This window comes from Crocodylus porosus, unplaced genomic scaffold (assembly GCF_001723895.1).
Source record: "Crocodylus porosus isolate Cpor-Errol unplaced genomic scaffold, CroPor_comp1, whole genome shotgun sequence".
Lineage (NCBI taxonomy): Eukaryota > Metazoa > Chordata > Crocodylia > Crocodylidae > Crocodylus > Crocodylus porosus.
Window position 1 is genome coordinate 77560028 of NW_017728949.1, and position 19505 is coordinate 77579532.

The following is a 19505-nucleotide window of genomic DNA, read 5'->3' on the forward strand; positions in this document are numbered from 1 at the left end:
ATCACACTGAACATTTTTATAAATATATATGTATTCTGAAAACGGTTTTCAGAGTATTTTTTATGGAAAAAATGCTAAAATTTTGACTTAAATGAACTTGATGGCACAATTTCCATGGTCTTCAGTGTAACCAGGATTTCACCCGTTTTCTGAATGTAATCATAAAACCATAAATGGTACAGCCTTTCTGAGCATGGATTTATAATAGAAAAATCAGCTGAAACCCAAGTGCTCCCAACTTCAGTTTGAGATTTTCTGGACAGTAACTAGATAACCAGTTTTCTGTACTAGAAACAAAAAAGTATGCCAAGAGAGGTACAGTCAAGTGAGTTATTAAAAAAAGTCATGAGGTGACTACACACAAATTAAAATAACAGGTTTTGAGAGTCAGAAGCTTCAAGGCAATGGCTTAGTAACTATTTTTACAGACAGGAGTTTGAAAATCATCTTGTTCAGTGAAAATCTCCATAGCAACATAACTGAAAGTCATATTGCAAGATCAAGCCTCATTTTGGTAGTGACTATTAAGTTAGGTCTAGCAAGAATTTCTTGTTTACTATGCAAAAATGCAGTTGGTTCCGCAAGCAGGAAGAACAATTACCAGTATTACAAGCATTTCTGGATATTAGTAACAAGGATTAAGTCCATAATTCAAAGGCAAATTTTGCGATTACATATGGCATTTCTTGGATTGCAGGAAGAATGCCTGGAGACAGCCTATCAAGAGCTATATTGTAGAACAGGGATGTTCATTTTCTTTTCACTTTCATGACTGGTGAGCTACAAGCATCTCAAAGTCCACTGAAGCCAACAGAAAGGCACCCACAGACTTCACTGAGGACTGGATTAGGTCCTCAGTAAAAATGATAAATAGTACACAAAGCCAGAAGAGTCCAGTGTCCTCTTTCTGGTGCAAACCATTCTGAATACTGTTTCAAGAGTAAAGTATTCAGCTAACTAAGAGAACTGAAGAGAAACCTTTTAGAGTGTCAACTCAGTCAGTCACAACCTGGGTAAGTTTCACATTAACTAGGTTTCAACTGCATCATAATGTTTCAGTTCCACAGTTGCATGAACTGGAATAACCATGGCAATGAGTATCAATAGGTAGTTTCAACAAATGCAAACATAACATAGTTTCAGTTTGCTACTAGATTTTGACAGCAGCAATGAGGTAAGTTGATATGCAGAATAAAGAAGAGTTCAGGTAATTTGCAGTTGACAGTTTACGTATTTTAGATACCGAGTCCTCTACTGTTCTCTGGAACAACTATTAACTTTTATAGTTCTTGTGATGCTACAGGGTGAACTATGCCTGTAACATGTCAGGCTTCCCCTTCAAGGATTGCAAATTTTTATAATGGATATCTTCTCTAAGCTGTATATACACAAGGCAGCAGAATGAAAAAAATGGTAGAAAAATCCAGAAATTGTCCTCTGTGCTCTTTTTGATAGTGTGACTAATTATCAGTTCTTAAGCACCATGTACATTACAAAAGACACACTAATGAAATGCAAATTATGAACACCTAATTAACTACATTTAGCCTTTTACAATGAGAAATAAAATAGGATTTAAGACAATATGGAAACAAACAAACAAAGACATTAATACATGACCTATTCTGGTAGGAATTAAGACTTCTTATCAACTAGCAAATTCAGAGGACTTCAATCATAAAATTAACTGAACACTTTAGTAGCACTGCCTTTAAAAGATAATTGAAGATTCAACTTAACACTATTCAAATCTCAGACCAGTGAACCTGGTTCATCTTCACTCCAACACTCACAACCACAAGTTATACAATCTTTTGTAGTTAGAGTAGGTGAAATCCTGGCCCAATTAGGATCAAAATTCCTACAGGTTTCTGTGATGTCAGGATTTCACCAAGAAGCTTACATTTGTTCAGACACACAGTAAAGGTAACAGACTTGAAAAAAAATGTGGCAAATGATAATATTTTTAGGTCAAATGTGGCTAAACTATGTTTGATGCTATGCTGATCTACACAAGGGTGGCACTCAGCTTTTAAAAAAGAGTCACATGGCACATCTGTGTACTTACCAAATAAGATGTCAAATAATATTGAACATCAAGGAGGTGTTTACACACAGACTAAAATAAATAACAGTTATTTTATTATTCAAGTGAGCACACACTTTGAAGTTTGGTATTTGCTGACAGCATTTATAGACAAAATCATCAAGTAAAACAAGTCAGATGTCAAATTTCAGTAGGTAAAAGGTCCCTAGTTTCCACTCAATTTCTTCATGACTGAACTGTCAGGGTCAGCATTAGTGAAAATGCTTCCTACAACCACATGTGTGCCCCAGAGATGATGTCGAATAACTTTGCAGCAACCAAGATCATCAACACAAAATCCTAAGTGACGGTAGCGTTCATCTGTTTCAAAAAGCGTGTTGTTGGTGTATGGTCCAAAAAACTGGAAAAAGAGAGAAAATTTTCTTAGAGTCATGAATATTTTGGATCAGACACCCTCAGCTAGGACCTAGCTTACTTTAAAACAAAATAGATACCTAGGAATATTAACTGAATTGTTTGAAACCAATTTAAGTATTTTACTGTGGATACTATACCCAGACCTTTTTGTTTTTTTCTGACAGATGCACTCAAATTAACCTTCATCCCACAGGATTTTGACACTAAAATTGTTTGCAAACATGTTTAGCCTCTGCCTTGGGAAGTACCTAGACCCACCTATAGTACTAGAAAATTCTGGGGGTTGACACAGCTGTTGCTTTGCACCATACTGCTAGAACATGTCCCCAGTGGGGGTCTGAATCCTAATTTTGGCAGCAGGCCCTGCTTCTGCTTGTGCCACCCTTAAATTCCCATCTGCTCCAAGAGCCTTGTGGGCCAGGTAACCTGGCTTTGCAGGCCAGATCTGGCACATGTTGACTCTCTTTATTTAGATTACATATGAACTTTATTTTGGTGCAAATACAGTGGCTGTCATTAAAAATTAATTGTTGTGAAAGGTTTACCATTTCCAAAAACACCTGCGAGGATAAAGAATGTCCCTGAAAACAGCAAAATTAAAATACACTACAGCTTCTAAAATGAATGCATTGCAATAAACTATTAAAAACAGTTAAATTATACAAGTTCATTTTTATCACTTCACTTCAAAAAGTAAATGGGACTTTGCAGTGACAGCTTGTAGGATCTAGACTTTCATCCTTATGTTTTAGAGCCTAAAGAAATTTAACTTTATACTCAAATTCCGTACACATTTTAATTATTCTAAGCAATAGCTCTACAAGGCACTTATTGCTATTACCATGTTTACTCAAATACAAGATGAGATTCCCCTCTACTGAGCATATGGAAAAAAAATGACTAAATACATTGTCTATCATTAAACTGCTGCTAAAAGCAGCATGTGCTCAGTAATGGAAAAGTTATGAAGTTGATTAATTAATTAATTAATTAAAAGCAGCCAACACTGAATATAACTGTAAAACACATGGCCAACATGCTGATAGGTGAGTGTAATCCATTTGAATAAAATATATGCTAGTGCCCATTAAGTGCAATCCCCCTCACAGTTGACTCCTTTACAAGTCATGGTGAACCACAACACTGCAGTTCAACCAGAATCCCTCTGCCACTCCCTCTCTCAGCCTGGCCCATATAATTAGTGTGGCCTTGCCCTTCATGAAGTGAAGCCATATCAGGTCGCCCTGCACCACATCTGCATATTTTTTCGAGCATTCCAGGACTTGTGGCAAGAGCACCCAGTTTCAATCATTAGCGGGGGCTAATTAGCACATGGCTCTTTTGGGGACAGGGGTGGTATCTGGAGTATACACATATACTGAGCAGTGCCAAGCTGTATAGGTTACTGTGGAAGGTGGGACTATAATAATATGTGCCAGGGTGAGAGAGGGCAGGACAGAGGGTATTCTAGGTGAACTGCATGCAATGTTGTCCCTCACCATGACTTGAAATGCTGTTGACTCTGGTGGGATCCAACCCAGTGAACTCCGTGGTAAATCACGAGCCTTTTGACTTTGGATTAATACCATGCAAAAGTGATACTCAAAAACATCTGTATGAAACACCTATGCTAAAACTTACAGCAGTTTCAAAAAAAAGGTAACATGCATTAATTCTGGATGAACTAAGTACTATATACAAATTACTACAACTATGTTTAATTTCAAGGTTACTGTTTTCAAATTTGCTTCTCATTTCCATGTGCTCAAGGAGAGCAGGGATTGACAGTAAAGTGAGGGGGAAGGGGCTGCCAGGGAAAAAAAGTTAGGGAGAAGCAGAGAGCAAAGGGCTAAACTCCCTGGATTTATTTTCCTTACTGTAGCAATGGAAAGGGAACAAATTCAAGACAAACCTCCAATAATTAGATTCTGTACCTAGAGATTTCTAACAAATATATATAAAAAAAAAGTATAGAATCTAATTATTGGGGGGCCGTCTTCTATTTCAGTAAATACAGTACTTTGCATGTGATAAAACAAGACTCAGAGATAAAATTACTTGTGCAATGTGACCAAGTAGATATTAAAAAAACTGGGACTGAAAAATAAGGACTCATGTTTCTCAAATCTGTATTCATACAAATGAAGTTTTCCTATATATTTTAGTACTGTCAGTGTATGTTTTACATTAAAAACAGCATGTTTATATTTTTCTAATGAGCACTTAATACCAAAGTAAGAAGAGTCACTTGGCAAGAAGATATTACAACAGGATTCAATGCCACCCAGCTCTTTTGAACGAAACTACATATATGCAAATACCACTTTCATAGATTGCTCTGGCTAGAAGTTCTCTTTGTCTATGCGATTCTAGGTTGCAAAAGGCCATACATGCATAACACATGACTAAGAGAGGATTCTGTTCCACTGAAAAAAGAGTCTAGTCAACTTAACAGTTAACCAGTCATCTCTATTTACCTTATTAGGGCCCACTCAAGTAAAAGACACATCATAGACAGATGTAACAATTGTACCCATCAAAATATCTTAAGCTAGGTTATATCCCACTTTAGGTTTTCAGTGCAATGAATTTCAATGCAATGGCCTTAATAATATAAGGAAAAGTTAAGATTTTAGTTTTTTTAAAAATAGCTGTGTTTAAAATAGGAGTGGGAACTATCAAATTATCTAAACAATACATAAGCATTTACATCACATATTATTTTAGCAGTGATTTTTCTCTTAGGGATTCTAAGGTAATTCATTCTTCACACTTCATTTCTTGCATTTTTGTCAACATTTTTCTTTAGACTGACTATTGTACCTGCAGTTTGTATGGCATGGATAAAAAGCATCTAGAAACAGAATCATGACCATCATCATCGATTTAAAAATTAGTACGAACCATCTCATTGATGTCTGAGCTGAATTTTAACCAAGTAATTCACAAACCACTACAACTTTAGGTAGCCAAATCACCATTCCCCACCCCATTCTGCAAAGCAACTTACTGCTTGTCCTGAAGAAGGATCAATGAAGTCTGCCCAATATCCTTCAGCACATAGCGCATAGCAAATCTCTTTGGCACCATTAATGAACTAAAAGAGAAGAAATATAAATCACATTAAAATGGAGGTACTCCTTTTACATTTAAATATAAAATCAATTTTTAAAATGGGAGTTCATGAAGATCTTTAATTTACACCAAAAAATGTGAAGTTCAACACAATGGAAAAAGATCAACATTACTAAGAGGATTAAAATTAATGACATATTACACTATGACAGTCACATGAGATCTTAAAAGAAATTCTTTATAGCAGTAAGTAAAGGATTAAAAATTTGTACAACCAGGATGATGTAATTACTTTGATTGCTCATGCAGACTGCAGTCATACCTGTTAACCTCTTTAAGAAGTCAGTCATTACTTCATGAAGCTCTCTATTTCTCCATTTCACTTGTAGAGCAAACCTGGTTTTCCTAATCTGATGCTATAACATTTCATTACATTTATATCTTTGTTTGAAAAGGCTTATTTTTGTTCAAAATATATGGAAAACTGGACAGAATAATGTGAGATAGTTCAATTACAATCAAATAGCAAATGCTCTTAAAAATAAATCAGAACACTAACAACTCTAGTTATAGATACTGAAATAGTTTCGTAAGTATTCTGTTCTTTGATTCCTGAAATTAATTACCATGTTGTAATTAACAGTGGGCAATTCCATTCTTCCAAATATTTTCAGGGTAAATAATGGAAGTTTTGCTCCTACATTTTTCAAACAAATGACGGAGACCAATTAATTAAAGTTTTATAATAATTTTTAGAAAAATGGTATCATATTCTCCTCCCCAATTAAAGATCCCCAAAGCACAAACTCAAAAATTGTAAGAATTTATCTTCTGAAAATGACAGCTTCTATATAGCAACTGATCTGATAAAACAAAGATTTGGTTGTTAGCTGTGGTGTCAGAATTCTTTCATTTGTTTGACATGTAAAAGAAACAAACCATAATCTTAAGAAGCATTACATCTGTGACATCCACACTGACCAGATTACATACCATGCTAACCTAGAGGCTGTTTTGGCATGGCAACAAGCCACAAACAATCATGTGATAGGCTTCCGATTCTCTCTCTTTTGCTGCATTAGGTAGCCTCTCCCCCCAAATACACATAAATGACTGAATTTACTTTTGTTACTCTTCCATGGATGCCAATTTCATAATATTACTTTAAAAATAAGGAAATATAAAAGATGCCAAAGTTTGTAAACTTGTACGCTATTCTTATGCTTGTACTCCAGACTCATAGTTCTGCATATCAAAATTTCAAATCCAGATTACACTTAGTAGACTTGTCTATTTAGAAGGGCTTAAAACAGGAACAGTTCTCTCAAAAAGTGAACTATTTTTCAATTTCTTTTAACAGTTATCTATACATTTTATTTTTAAATACACAAATAATCTGAAGACAGCATTTAATGCTGCATTTTTCATATATCAGATCTTTTGACCCTATGTTGTAACAATCTCATAGCAATCACTTAAAGTGATGTTAATTAAAGCTTGAGACTAACGACTGTAAACACACAGATTTGTCTGTCAATAACCTCCTTAGCAAAAGCCTCTCACATTAAATTAGAACTTCAGAGGTTATTTCTAACCATCTATGCAGCAAACAAATAGACCATTTTATTGTGAATTTGCTGTTAGTAACCTTTAGGCCAGGAGGTTACATCTAACATCCCAACACCCCTACAGTGACTACATTAGACTTGACAGGGGGGTGCACAGAGAAGAAAGAAGACAATTAACATATAATTAGACCAGATTACAACGCTAAAGACCAACAGACCAAAAATAATTTGAAGACAAGAACATGCCAAAATGAAGGGAGTTTTATGAAATCTTCATGTTGAAGCTTCAGATGGCTTTTCTCGTAGTAAAGGTTTACATGGCCTTTACTTACAGGCTGCAGTCACGTATAAAACTTGGAAGATAATTAATAGAACCATGTTCAAGCTTAGTTTTTACTAGCACCGATCCTCATCTGTTAGAGTAAGGCCCCTCCCTCTACAGGCAGAATTCTCTAATTTTGTAAATGTCTACAAAGTTTTAAAAGAGTTACATTTTAGTTACTACAGTTGGAGAAGAAAAAATTAAAGTAGTAAATACTGACGTCTACTGGATTAGGTAATTAAAAAAATACAAAACATATCAAGTAAAAGTTATGAGAAAAGAAGAGAAGAGAAGACGATGACATGACCCACCTCTAGTGGTAATTCAGTTTGATTCGGCTATACTAAGCAAAAATGAAAACTTATTTTTTGTGTATGTCAAACATTTTCTTGTAGAAGTATAAGATAGGCTAAATTAATCAACACTAGAATTCAGGGGAACATACCGATCTAAAACTGCAGCAATAAGGAAAGACAATTACTTTCACACAAGGAGACTCTATTAGTCTTCTCGCTAGTAAGCAAAATAATTAATACTTTTCAGTCCAAAAATTCTTTGCATAAAAAAAAAAGTCCATGAATTCTGCAGAACAAGTTTTAAAAAGTCCTCATTTTCTCAGTAGGAATAATTTGGTTAATGACTACTGTAAAAGCAAATTACACAGTACCCAGTGCCAGGCCTAAACTCATGAATAATATATAACCAAAGAATAAACTGATACCATTTAAAATACTTACATTTTCTAACAGCATCTCTCTTTCATCCTCTACTTCTTGACTCCATGCAGTCATATCATTGTTAGTTTTCTGAGTTACAGTTAGAACAGTTACATTTTTGATAGTCACCTCTGGAAATAAGGACTCAAAATCTAAAGCAAATAAAATCCACATTTAAGGGTCCAACAGGTTGGCTTTGCATATTTCTCTATACTTTTTTTCTAATCGTACACAAGTGAATGTTGGCAAATGTCAATTATTGTATTCACTGCCCTATATTTTGACTTAATTAAAAAATGTTTCTATCTTATAAACACCACATTCACTTGCCAAGAGTCACAAAGTTACAAAACCAACTCGTCTCAAAACTCAGTCCTGTTCAACTAATCCACTGTCTTTCTAGAAAGCAGAGGGACAGACTTTACAAGAAAACAAAATAAATAATACATTAGATAATAAAAAGCTGTCTTCTACACTGAGTAAAAGACAACACTCAAAATAGATCTCAGTTATACAAAAAAAATTAAGGAAAAAGGTTAACCATCAATTTATTAATTTGTATATTATTTGTAAAATAATTTAAATCATACACTTGCTTTTCACTTTAAAATAATAGTTTGATGTGAAATGCCACTTTAACAATCATGTTGTTATGGATTATTTCTTAAAACGTGCTTAAATTTGGAAGGTTTAGAAATACTGTATACACTACAGGTTTAATTAGCTGGTCAGCATCTCAATTTTTAATGTTATAAAAACTGTCAAAAAGAGCCAAAAAATACCTTTTCGTAAGATTTCGGGACAAGTTTGCACTGCACATTCTACCTTTGCATTTTCAAAGTATGTTTCTGCATTATTAACTTGCTGTTTTTGTGGGACATCAGCACCCTGAAAAAGTCAAGGAAACATAAATGGTAACGTTCACATTTATTCTATGCAATATGAAGACGACTGTAGCTCTGGTGGTAGTTTCATAAAAATAATACCTGTAGCAGCTGGAACACACACAAGTAAGTCTCTTAAAAAGGGCTTAAATAAAAACGAAACAAATAAACAAACAACATTTTAAAATGCCCACAGGATGCACTTCTGAGGTTGATAAAAATTGTTACTCTAACATACCAGTGGGGAAACCAACTCATGGAACGGCAAATTGTTTAGTCAAAAAAACCAACCCTGAGACTAAATAGGTTAAACTCAGGTCTTAGTTCCAGGCCTATGTTTTGAAAAGGGTAGTGCTGACTTGTAATAGACTAGCTTAGTTTCCGATCAGGCAGTCACGAGTCTAGCCTATGGTGCGATTTCTTATTGATGAAAAAATAACCATTGTTCTCACATCTATAGCTGTTGCATCCAAAACTAATTTCCCAAACTTCAGTTCTTCCTAGACCAAATGTAAGTTTACAAGATTTGATGATTACACTTATGATTCTGGGCCTTATATGTTTATTTTAAAATTTTATTAAATATAGTACATGAAAAAACCCAACTTGTTTACTGAACCTGCCATTTGCTTCTTGCATTCTCCTTCCATCCATGACTTCAATTACATTTCTGTGCTGTTCTCTAAACATGCTCTCCTGTTTCTGATCTCTTTCCTACCTATAATGCCTGAAGGAGTTCCTCTTTTCATGACAGAAAAGATGCTTTAAAAGAATAAAGTACTGTCTCCCATCTGCCACCCTGACAAATGCCCTTTATTCCCTTTCACTTACCTGTTTTACAAATTCACCAGACACCTAGTAGTCAGAGGACTAAACCTATTTACCAAAGACCAATATCTTCTTTTCCTGTCGACCAAGTGTTGGGAAAAGAAGGATGCTCTCTACTGACCTTGCTCAGATAAATCTTTTGAATCAACCTTCAACATGCAAGGGTCAGATAAATTTGAGGCCAATACAATCCCCTCCAGGTGTTGGAAAAGTGGGTGGGCCTCAACTAATCTAACCACTCCCCAGGCTGCTGGGATGGATGAGATGAATGCCTCTGCTACTCCAACCCTTCCCCCATTCTCTGTTTTGGCTCCTGTTTCCAAGTGAATGGCTTCAGTGTTTGTCTTTGCTAGTGCTCAGGGCCTTCCCAGACAGCAACAGCGTGAAATTGACCTAATTCTTGCCCACAGCAGGCTGAACAGCAGCGTGGAAACTGACCTGATTCTTGCCCACAGCCTGCTGAATAGCAAGTGCAAACTGACAATGCTCTTACAAATCTCTCTATAGCACCTTGTCAAAGCTATGAGCAACAGTAGAGCTCCTGCTACTTTGTCTACAACTATGCAAACAGTTCATATTTGGATTAGCTGGAAGTTGTTTGTTTGTTTTTAGCTGGAGCTTTGATTCCACAGGAGTTGAGTGAACTGACCCCCAAATGCTCACAGTGGGGCAAAAACTACTCCATACCAAGTACAAGACAAATATTAGACATCCCTTTCAAAACAGGAAATTGTTTTTTTGCTAAAAATTACTTTACTAATTTCCTATGCCTGAGGATGCCACAAAATTCATGCCTGGCCTGGGAAGTCACCACATTAGCTGCAAGCAGTAGACATTAACTAAAAATTGCTCGTTAATGAAGATGAGCAAATATAATTGTAAAACTGCCTGCCGTTAATGAGGCATCTCTGAATCATTGTAAGCTTAGCCATTCCCAAAAGGCAAAGCTCACAAAGCTTCCTACTACAGCCGAGTCCTTGGTTGTTGTTTTTTTTTTTCCAGGCATTTCTTTTATGCTCATAAGCATTAACAGGCACAACTAATGGGACACTGTCCTAACCAATTAGACCCATGGGCTGCAGACAAAAAATCATTAAAAGTTAAAAATTAAAAATGCCTGTTTTATAACGCAGATCATTAAGTTACTCATTTTGTGTTTTAAAGATACACAAATCTAATCTTGTTTTCATATCGCCCATATAAAGAAGCAACTATCTGAGACATTTTAATGAAAATACTTCTATTAAATTGTCAAAGTTTTAGCAAAATATCCAGGAATGGTTAATACATTTCATGGGAAACAATGTTTCTTACAATCTCCCTTCCCATTCCTGCTTGTTTTCATCATACATTACAATACTTTGGGGAGGTAGTTTTTCCTCATCTACAAAAAGTCAAACACATTGTTACAATAAATCATGTGTTTAGTTCCAAGTATAAAATGACTTTTCTTACCTGGAACTCATTTATATATTGTGCCACCACAAATTCATGCCGCTCATTTGGAGAAGGTTCGGCTAATACATCAGGCAGACTTTTATGAATTTGCATTTTCTTCTGAGAAGCTGTACCATTTAAGTGGCAATCAAAACCTATATTACCCGGAAGCTGAAACCTCTGGTCCTGAGGGCCAAACGGTCCCATTATTTCATCAGGCCACACAGTTCTTGAACCTGTCAAAAGTGAATGTTTTTATTAGTTTTCATGTTGGGAAAAATGTGATTTTAAGAGTCAAAACAGTCATTTCAATGCAATCATATAATATAGAAGATAACCTAGGTTTTAAGCAAAATCAAGTGCCTTACTATGCAGGAAAAAAAATGTCTAACTTTTTTTTTTTTTTTTTTAAGAAGAGACTGCTAATTTTCAGATATTAGGTATCAGAAGAACATAAACGCAATTCTTTTTTTCCCTTACATATATCAGGAGGTGTAGCAGCAACGTAAGGCTCATCTGAGCCAGACGATCCTGCTGTAGAAAAAGCCTTGGGACTTGCTATCCTTCTGACTAAGGAATAAAATCCTGGTAGGTAGGTCACCAGTCTTGCTCTGTTACAGAGCACCTAAAGAGGAAAAAATGAAAAGTGAACATCATACTGCAAGTAAAAATAAAGAACTATAAAACAAAAATTTGCTCTATAAAAGAAAAGGTTTGCATTTGTTTCAAGAAAAATTGTCCGGCTTTTGATAAAAGTAGAAGCCCATCCCCAGCTATGATTACAAGGAAGCAGCAGCATAGGGAGACAGCATATCCACATACCTTTGATTGCATAAAGGCCTCTAATGACCAGTATTATTTTGTTTTGTGTTACAACACTTAATAAAAGCCCAAACTCTTATAGCACTAGACACAATCAACACAGGTAAGGAAACACTGAAAGTTTCAGTACTTTGCACTAAGAACTAGCACACCCCATTATGTAAAATTACAACAGGATTCTTGAAAAGCCAATAATATTGCTGTTTTATACTGCTATGACAGCTTGTGCCCAGAAGACTGCCAAATACTCAGAGTGCATATACATTTATTTTACAGTCCAAAAATGAAAAAAACAAACAAACTTAAGAATAATGAAGACAAACACGCATCAAAAGAGACAGGCAATGGAATTACTGCTATGGTATGTTTCTGCGATGCTACAGTTATACATGGAAGTCCTAAGATTAGTACAACAGACATTATTTTGTTTTGCAGATACAGATCACATATTCAACTTCAAACATGCCAGTATATGGGTTATCAGCAAGTCATACAGCCCTTGTGCAATCCTGGCATTTGCCAGGCAATTAGCATTATGCTCAGAACTGTGTATTTACAGGAACAGATCTAGCCCTATAAAAAGAAAGCCCCAAAAACATGAATTACAGAAGATAGTGTTGTTTTCCTGAGTCTGCAATCCATCTGAAACAACTCCAAAAAATAACTTGGGTGAACTCCAATACTTAAATATCAATAACGATAACCATTTTATCTGGGGGCTGGATTCGATGATCTTCCAGGTCCCTTCCAGCCCTAATGTCTATGGCATCTATGAAATTTATTTATTTTTGCTAAAAACAGATCTCCAGCTAATATCCCAGTGGTCACAAATCCAAAATGATCCCTTGTTTTAAAAGCTGGACTGAAGCCTGTGGCCTCAGCAGGCTCCATGGGGTAAGCGTGGGAGCGGGCAGGCAATGGCACTAGCAGCAGCAGTGCAGGGTGGCAGGGCCCCTGACTCAGGGTTGTCCACTGTTGGTGGAGTGGCTCTGGCAGGGCTTAAATAGGAGTGAGTGCAGCAGCAGATGCCTTAGGTGCCACAGCAGTGGGCTGCATGGAGCCAGGTGCCCTTCCCCCCACCCACAGGGGCTCCCACCTATTAGGACAGCTGTGCCATGCCCAGGTGGTGTCTCTAGTCCATGCATATCTGTTGTTTTCTTCCCCATCTGGATACAGCCAGCAGTCAGACTGGCACCACACTCCTCCCACTCAGCTGAGGGCTTGCCCTGGTGCCATGCTTCCTAGCAGAGGGTGGTCTGCCAGCGGCTGTGATCCTGTGTAACATGTCCATTCACCATGTGACCCTGCTGGGCAGCGGCTACCAGAGCTCAGGGGACAGGCAGATGGGTGGGAGGGGCCACCTGGGGCTCTGGGTGTCTACGGACTGACAGCACTGTCTGGGTGTAGCGTGGCTGTCCAGCAGGCAGGAGCCCCTGTGGGTGTTATGCTGGGGGAGGACCTGGCTCTGTGCAGCCTGTCCCCGCAACACCCAGTGGCAGCCCCACTGCTGCACTCACTATTTAAGTGCTGTCAGCTCTGCTATGTAACTTTGCCTAGCTCCAGTTCCCTGGGTAACTGCTTGTTACTTCCCCGCAGTCCTGCGATGCTACAGCCTGGATCAATGGCTGCTCCTGCCAGAGCTGCTCCCCCAGCAGTGTGAAGCACAGAGCTGGGAGCTGAACAGTATACCTATAATTACTGTTTAACCTTTTACATCCCTAGCCTCGTTAGTCAGAAGCTGGGCAGAAAACAAGGCAGACAGGCACCTTATAGACTAACTGTATCAGAGATGCACGAGCATACATGAATAACAGTTCATTTCATGCAGTTAATTCATTAATAAAAAACTAAATAATATGGTTCACCTGTGCTCATCATGCTTGCCTGATCAGGTTGGTCTGCTGGGTGCACCTCTGCCTTGCCTTTTACACAAGGGGATATTCCCACAAGTGCCAACTGGAAGATTTGGGTGCGTTTGCTAATGATGCCTACATGAGCGTCTCTATCCTCGGACCTCAAAGTGCCCGTGTATTAACAGCCCCCAAACAGCTTCAGTTCCTTTCCTAAAAATTAACCCTGCAGCGCTGGAGCACGGTTTGGCTCATGTCATAAAAAGACGTGGACAATCTCAAAAGGGTCCAGGGAATGGGCCACAAGAACGATGACAGGCCTGGAGGACAAACCTGATGAGGAAAGACTAACAGATCCGGATGGAGGGCGGACTTGATGGCCATCTATAAGTACGTAAGAGGTCAATATCGAGAGCTGGGAGAAAACCTGCTCACTGGGGTGCCCCAGGGGAGGACAAGGAGCAGCAGCCATAAACTGTTAGAGAAAGGTTTCAGGGTGGACACAAGGAAGGACTTCTCTGCAGTCAGGGCGACCAGGATTGGGAGCAGATGTGGACGTTGTCCACAAGAAACTGGACAGACACCTAACCGGGACCACTTGCTCTCAGCAGTATTGCTGCCCACAGCAGGGGGTCGGACTCCGTGATCTTCCGAGGTGCGGCCCTTGCTGTCTACGAGCCACACGAACGCAGCAGCGAGCCTCGCAGACGGGCCCCGGCGGCCTGCCCCAGGCTGTCTCCAGCTCTCCCGCTCGGCACCGTCCCCGCCGGGGACCCGAGAGTGGGGCCAGGCAGGGCGAGTGGCCCCAGGCCGGGCTCCAGGGGCCGCGGGCCGGCCTGCGCCGCGCTCGGGCCCGCAGGGCCAGGACTGCCCGTGTCCGCACAGCTACTCACACCGGCCATGACCGCGGCGCGGGCTCCTCTCCTCGCCGCCGCTCCTGCAACACAAGACAGTCGGCGCCGGGGCTGAGCGGCCGCGGCGCCGACACGGGGTGGGAGAAGAGGGTGGCGCGCGCTCCTACCGGCCCGGCACTTCCCGCAAGATGGCGGCGGCAGCGCAGGGGAGCGCCGAGCGCATCGATGCCGAGAGCGCCGAGCGCGCGGGGCGGGGCCGCGAGGAACAGGCAGGAAGAGCGGACGCTCGCGCTGATCGAGGGGCGGGGGAGGACTCGCGGAGCAGGCAGGGGCAATCGATGTGCGGGTGGTCGATGGGAGGGGCCGGGCGGGGTCTGCGCTGCGCTCGCTTTTGTGACGTCACAGCGGTAGCCGGACAGGGACGTACACCGACACACAGCACCCGCCCCCCCGCTTAACACTCACACAGACACACATTACACACCAACTTAGCACACGCATACTACACACCAACTTAGCACACGCATATACACACGAGATTAACATGCACACACCAGCTTAACCTAACTCAGTGAAGGCTGATACTGCATCCCCCAGGTGTATCTTACACCGGTTTTGCCCATTTTGAAACCAGTTTCTGTGCACTGAACGTCTGTTCTGCTAGAGGTTTAAACCCGTTCCCAATCACTTACGCGGGTCATGTCTCCCCTAGCCTTAGTGGCTCTAATTAAAGCACCGCTGCATCTTGCAGGTCAGCGTCCCCACACTTCAAAATGGTGTTGGGGACACTTGAACTAAAGCTCATTCGTTGAACTCTAGTTCAAGCGTTGCCACGGCCGCTTTTAAGTGCCGAAACACTGATACCTGAAATGCGGGAGGGTGCTGGAGCACCGTCATTGCCAGGCCCCAGCAAATTCTTTAATCAAATGTGCTCCAATGCACTGGAATTCCAGCGGTCGGAGCAGCCTTCACGCTCATGTATAGGCGCCTTTAATGTTTAACATGTCAGCTATATGCACTCACACAATTTCCATGGGAAAGGATCAGGTCACATTATGGCCAGGGGCAGCCCCTTTCAGCTATGTTGCCCACCATGCAGCAAGTTCTCCGAGGTTATGGCTCGTCCACACAGTTGCTGGAGCCTGTGCTGGTATGGCTCTGGGACCCAGGGCGTGAATGCTGTTGCTGTTTTTCTCCCCACCTACCTTCCCACCACCAAATTTGGCAGCTGGGGAACAGCTAAGGCATGGGAGAGCATTCACTCTCTTGGCCCTGGAGCCGTGCCAGTGCAGGCTTCAGCAGCAGTATTTCTGATAAGGCAGCGAGCTCAGTGTGCTGCCACCATACAGCCAAAGGCTGGGAAAGGATTTGAAACAAAAATACCGTTTCACTTTGTTTACATCTAAGAGGAAACCTCTTGAGTATATTTGTCCTAATGTATGTTCCCAAATATGATGACGTATGGTGTAGATCAGGGGTTGTCAATCGGGGGTACACGTACCCCTCGAGGTACTTTGAAAGATCCCAGGGGGTATGTGGGGGTGCATGGGGACAGAGCACTGCCACCCCATGCCGCTGCCTCACAGGAGCATTTCCAGGGTGGGGTGAGAGCAGGGCCACACAGATGCTGCTCTGCTGCCACTTGCCACCCCTTTGTTCAGTGTCTGGCTACTTGCCACCCCCCCCGGTACACTTATTAAAAAGGGGGCTGACAGGGGTACACTTATTAAAAAAAGGTTGAAAACCCCTGGTGTACAGCTTTAGACATTTAGAACACAGGGCCAACATCATGCATTTGCAGGAAGCTCTTTGGAAAATAGCCTTAAAAATTGTCCCCTCCAATCCTTTTCTCTCACAGGGCATTTATACACATACCTTTTTGATTTTTGAGTCTTCTCTGGACGTGAACTCAAATGCACTGTACTGTGTCTTGTGCAGTTGTACAAGTGGCAACATGCGCGTTGGTGTGCAGAAAATTGCGGTGGTGTGCTTTTGAGCTAAAACACCTTCGATGTCTTTTAGTTCAAAAGCACACTGCCACCATTTTCTCAGTGCTCATGTGCATTTTACCACTTATATAACTGCAAGTGATGCAGCATTTGGTGCTTTTAAAAGTGCCTAGTGCTGCAATGCAAGCTTATGTATAAAAACCCACACTGCACTCATGAAGCACATTAGGAAAACAAAACTAAAAATCCCCTACAACGTGCTACAAAGCAGGGGTGTGAAAGTGCTGAAGCTTTGTTGCTGCAATGAAGTCATTAAATTAATCTGTGATCAGGTGATTTTACACCGATGTAGGACTGCAATATCCCCCACTGTCCTTGTCAGTCTTGCAAGGTGGATTAATTCCTTCCCAACATCAAATCTAGGGAGCACTATGACCCCAAGGAAAGGAGCAAGTTTTTCCAGTCATGTACTTGAGAGTAGAAGCATCAGCATACTTCAGTCAAAACTCCTGCTGTGGCCAGTATCCTCAGATGCCTCAGATGGAGACAAAACCCACCATAAGCCAATTAAGTATTAATGAGGGGAAAAAAATCTTTCGGGCTTTCATAGGCAACCAGTGGAATGAGGTTCCAAATGTTTGCATAACAAAAACATTGTTATGGAAGAAAGGTGTAGCAGTAGGAGGAAGTGGCAAGAAGTGGGTTTAAATGCATAATTTTAAAACAATGTTTCATATAGCAGTCAGCTCTTTCCATAACGGCAAAGCCAGGTTAAATCCTGAGTCCCTTGGCATCAATGTCAGATCCCACCGGGACCAGTATTTGCTTCTAAGATTCCAGTGAAGGCAGCCAAGTAGCATAACTTTAAGGTAACTTCTAAATCCAATCTCCCCATATGCCTTACCTCCCTTCTGACAGGTCTTGTCTTTATCTTCTGCACCGCAAATTCTTTGAGGCAAGTTTTATCACAATGTAATCTTTTTTTCTTGCCTACTGCCAAACATCAGGACTTAATAAATGCAAATACTAAGCAAGCAATGAATAGTGAAACATACTAATATATGTCAATGGAATGGAGACAAAATGCCTGTTTTCTTCCACACAGTCATCTGTGGATTCTTAGGTAATGGTACTAATGGTGTGTACTATGGCTCTAATCCAGCACAACAAGCTAGCATGTGCTTAAAATTAAACACTTAAACCATCCTACTAAACCTGTTTAAGTGCTTTGCTGCATCAGGAGAAGGGAGAGAGAATAGAATGAGAGAGATATTCACATGGGCAACAGAAAGATAAAGACAAATCACTGGAAGTTCTCCCATATACCAGTCAATGTTCCTAGATTTTTACCACCCCTTCAGCTGTTCATTAAATTGTCTCGTATTCAGTCTGCCGTTCAAAAGTGCCCGTGGAATAAAAGGGCTAAATTTTGCCCTTCTTTTCCATGATACATACCTGGATATGAGGATACTGCCAATGTAGTCCTCCACTCTCAAGATTCTTAATGGCCATCTGTTTTTTAATTACAGTTAACCTAGAGGTAGAGTTTTGAAACAAACTGAATATCATCCCTACTGCCTTTTCAAAAGGGTCTTTGTGTTCTAGTTGCTGTTATTTTATTGGCACATCTAGGATGCGTATTGGTATGATGTATTTCTTGAGGCTGTGCTCTAGATTCACATACAAGAATACAGAGGTAAATGCATCCCGTTATAAGAAGGTGCAGTACTGTTTAGGTCCACTAGGTGCCAGTCGCTACTTATCTAAACTGCATATAGTGATTCTGGAGTGTTTGTGTAGCCCTGATGGTCCGGGAAATGTGTGAGAATCAAGGGGTTGCTGATGATGCCTTTTATTGGACAAATCATATAGTTGAAAGAGGTGCTTGATAAGCTTTCAGGCAGTAAGTGTCCTCCCTCCCATTTTGGAAAGCTGATAAAATACACGTGCACTTTTCTTGCTTTTGAAAAATGTTTTGCATTCAAAAGTTTGTCTAACTTTATACCTACTACATATTTTGTCCAAAAATATATTACCCTAAGAAACACTTGCCTCTGCAAACTTTTCCAAAGAGACAAAGGGCAGTGGATGTTGAAGTTTCATTGAAAGCTGGGAACCTAACTGCTATATTTGCCTTTGAAAACCTCTCCCCAAAATGCACTGTACCCAAAAACCTATGGTGCAAACAAACAAACAACAAATACATAAATAAGTTATTCTCAGTGAATCACAGTTTTTATTCTTTTTCATTACATTAACAAAACTTTCTGATTCCACCTTTAGGAGGTCTGGGATCTGGTCTGCAGAAGTGGTATACACTTTTACAGAAATGTAAACTTATTGATCATTCTGTACATAACTCCATGCACTAGGTTTTTCAGATTATGTTTATTCTTTTTCTTACCCATTCATGCAATTCACTTAAACTAATTTTGTTGATTCACAATTGGTCTTCAGATTATCAAGCAAACATACACTCTGAACCCGACCCCCACCAGACATGTCGCAACTAGCACGCACCTGCAATTTGTGGTGCCTCAAAGCAGTTTAAGGCACGGTAGACTGCATGTGGTGCAGGTGCACTTGTTTGCTGTGGTGTCAAAAAACAACAACCCCTGCTAAAAAAAGCAGTGTGGTACATGTGGTAGCAGCATGCACTGTCAGAAAGGGAACCTGGCCAGACAGAGCCAAGTTCTGGTTGCTGGCTAGGCTCTGAGTGCCCAGCTTGGTGCCACT

General features: G+C 40.1%; 1 protein-coding gene across 1 annotated transcript; it reads right to left on the reverse strand.

Annotated features, from left to right (window-relative positions):
- Window positions 1–425: 425 nt before the first annotated feature.
- Window positions 426–15010, reverse strand: MMADHC (methylmalonic aciduria and homocystinuria, cblD type). Its single transcript, XM_019554134.1, has 8 exons — window positions 14988–15010; window positions 14860–14903; window positions 11775–11919; window positions 11313–11530; window positions 8928–9033; window positions 8167–8297; window positions 5475–5561; window positions 426–2447 (listed from the first exon to the last, which is right to left on the reverse strand). The coding sequence occupies exons 2-8, from the start codon at window positions 14866–14868 to the stop codon at window positions 2253–2255; spliced, it is 891 nt and encodes a 296-aa protein (XP_019409679.1). The 5' UTR covers window positions 14869–14903; window positions 14988–15010; the 3' UTR covers window positions 426–2252.
- Between the last annotated feature and the right edge of the window lie 4495 nt (window positions 15011–19505).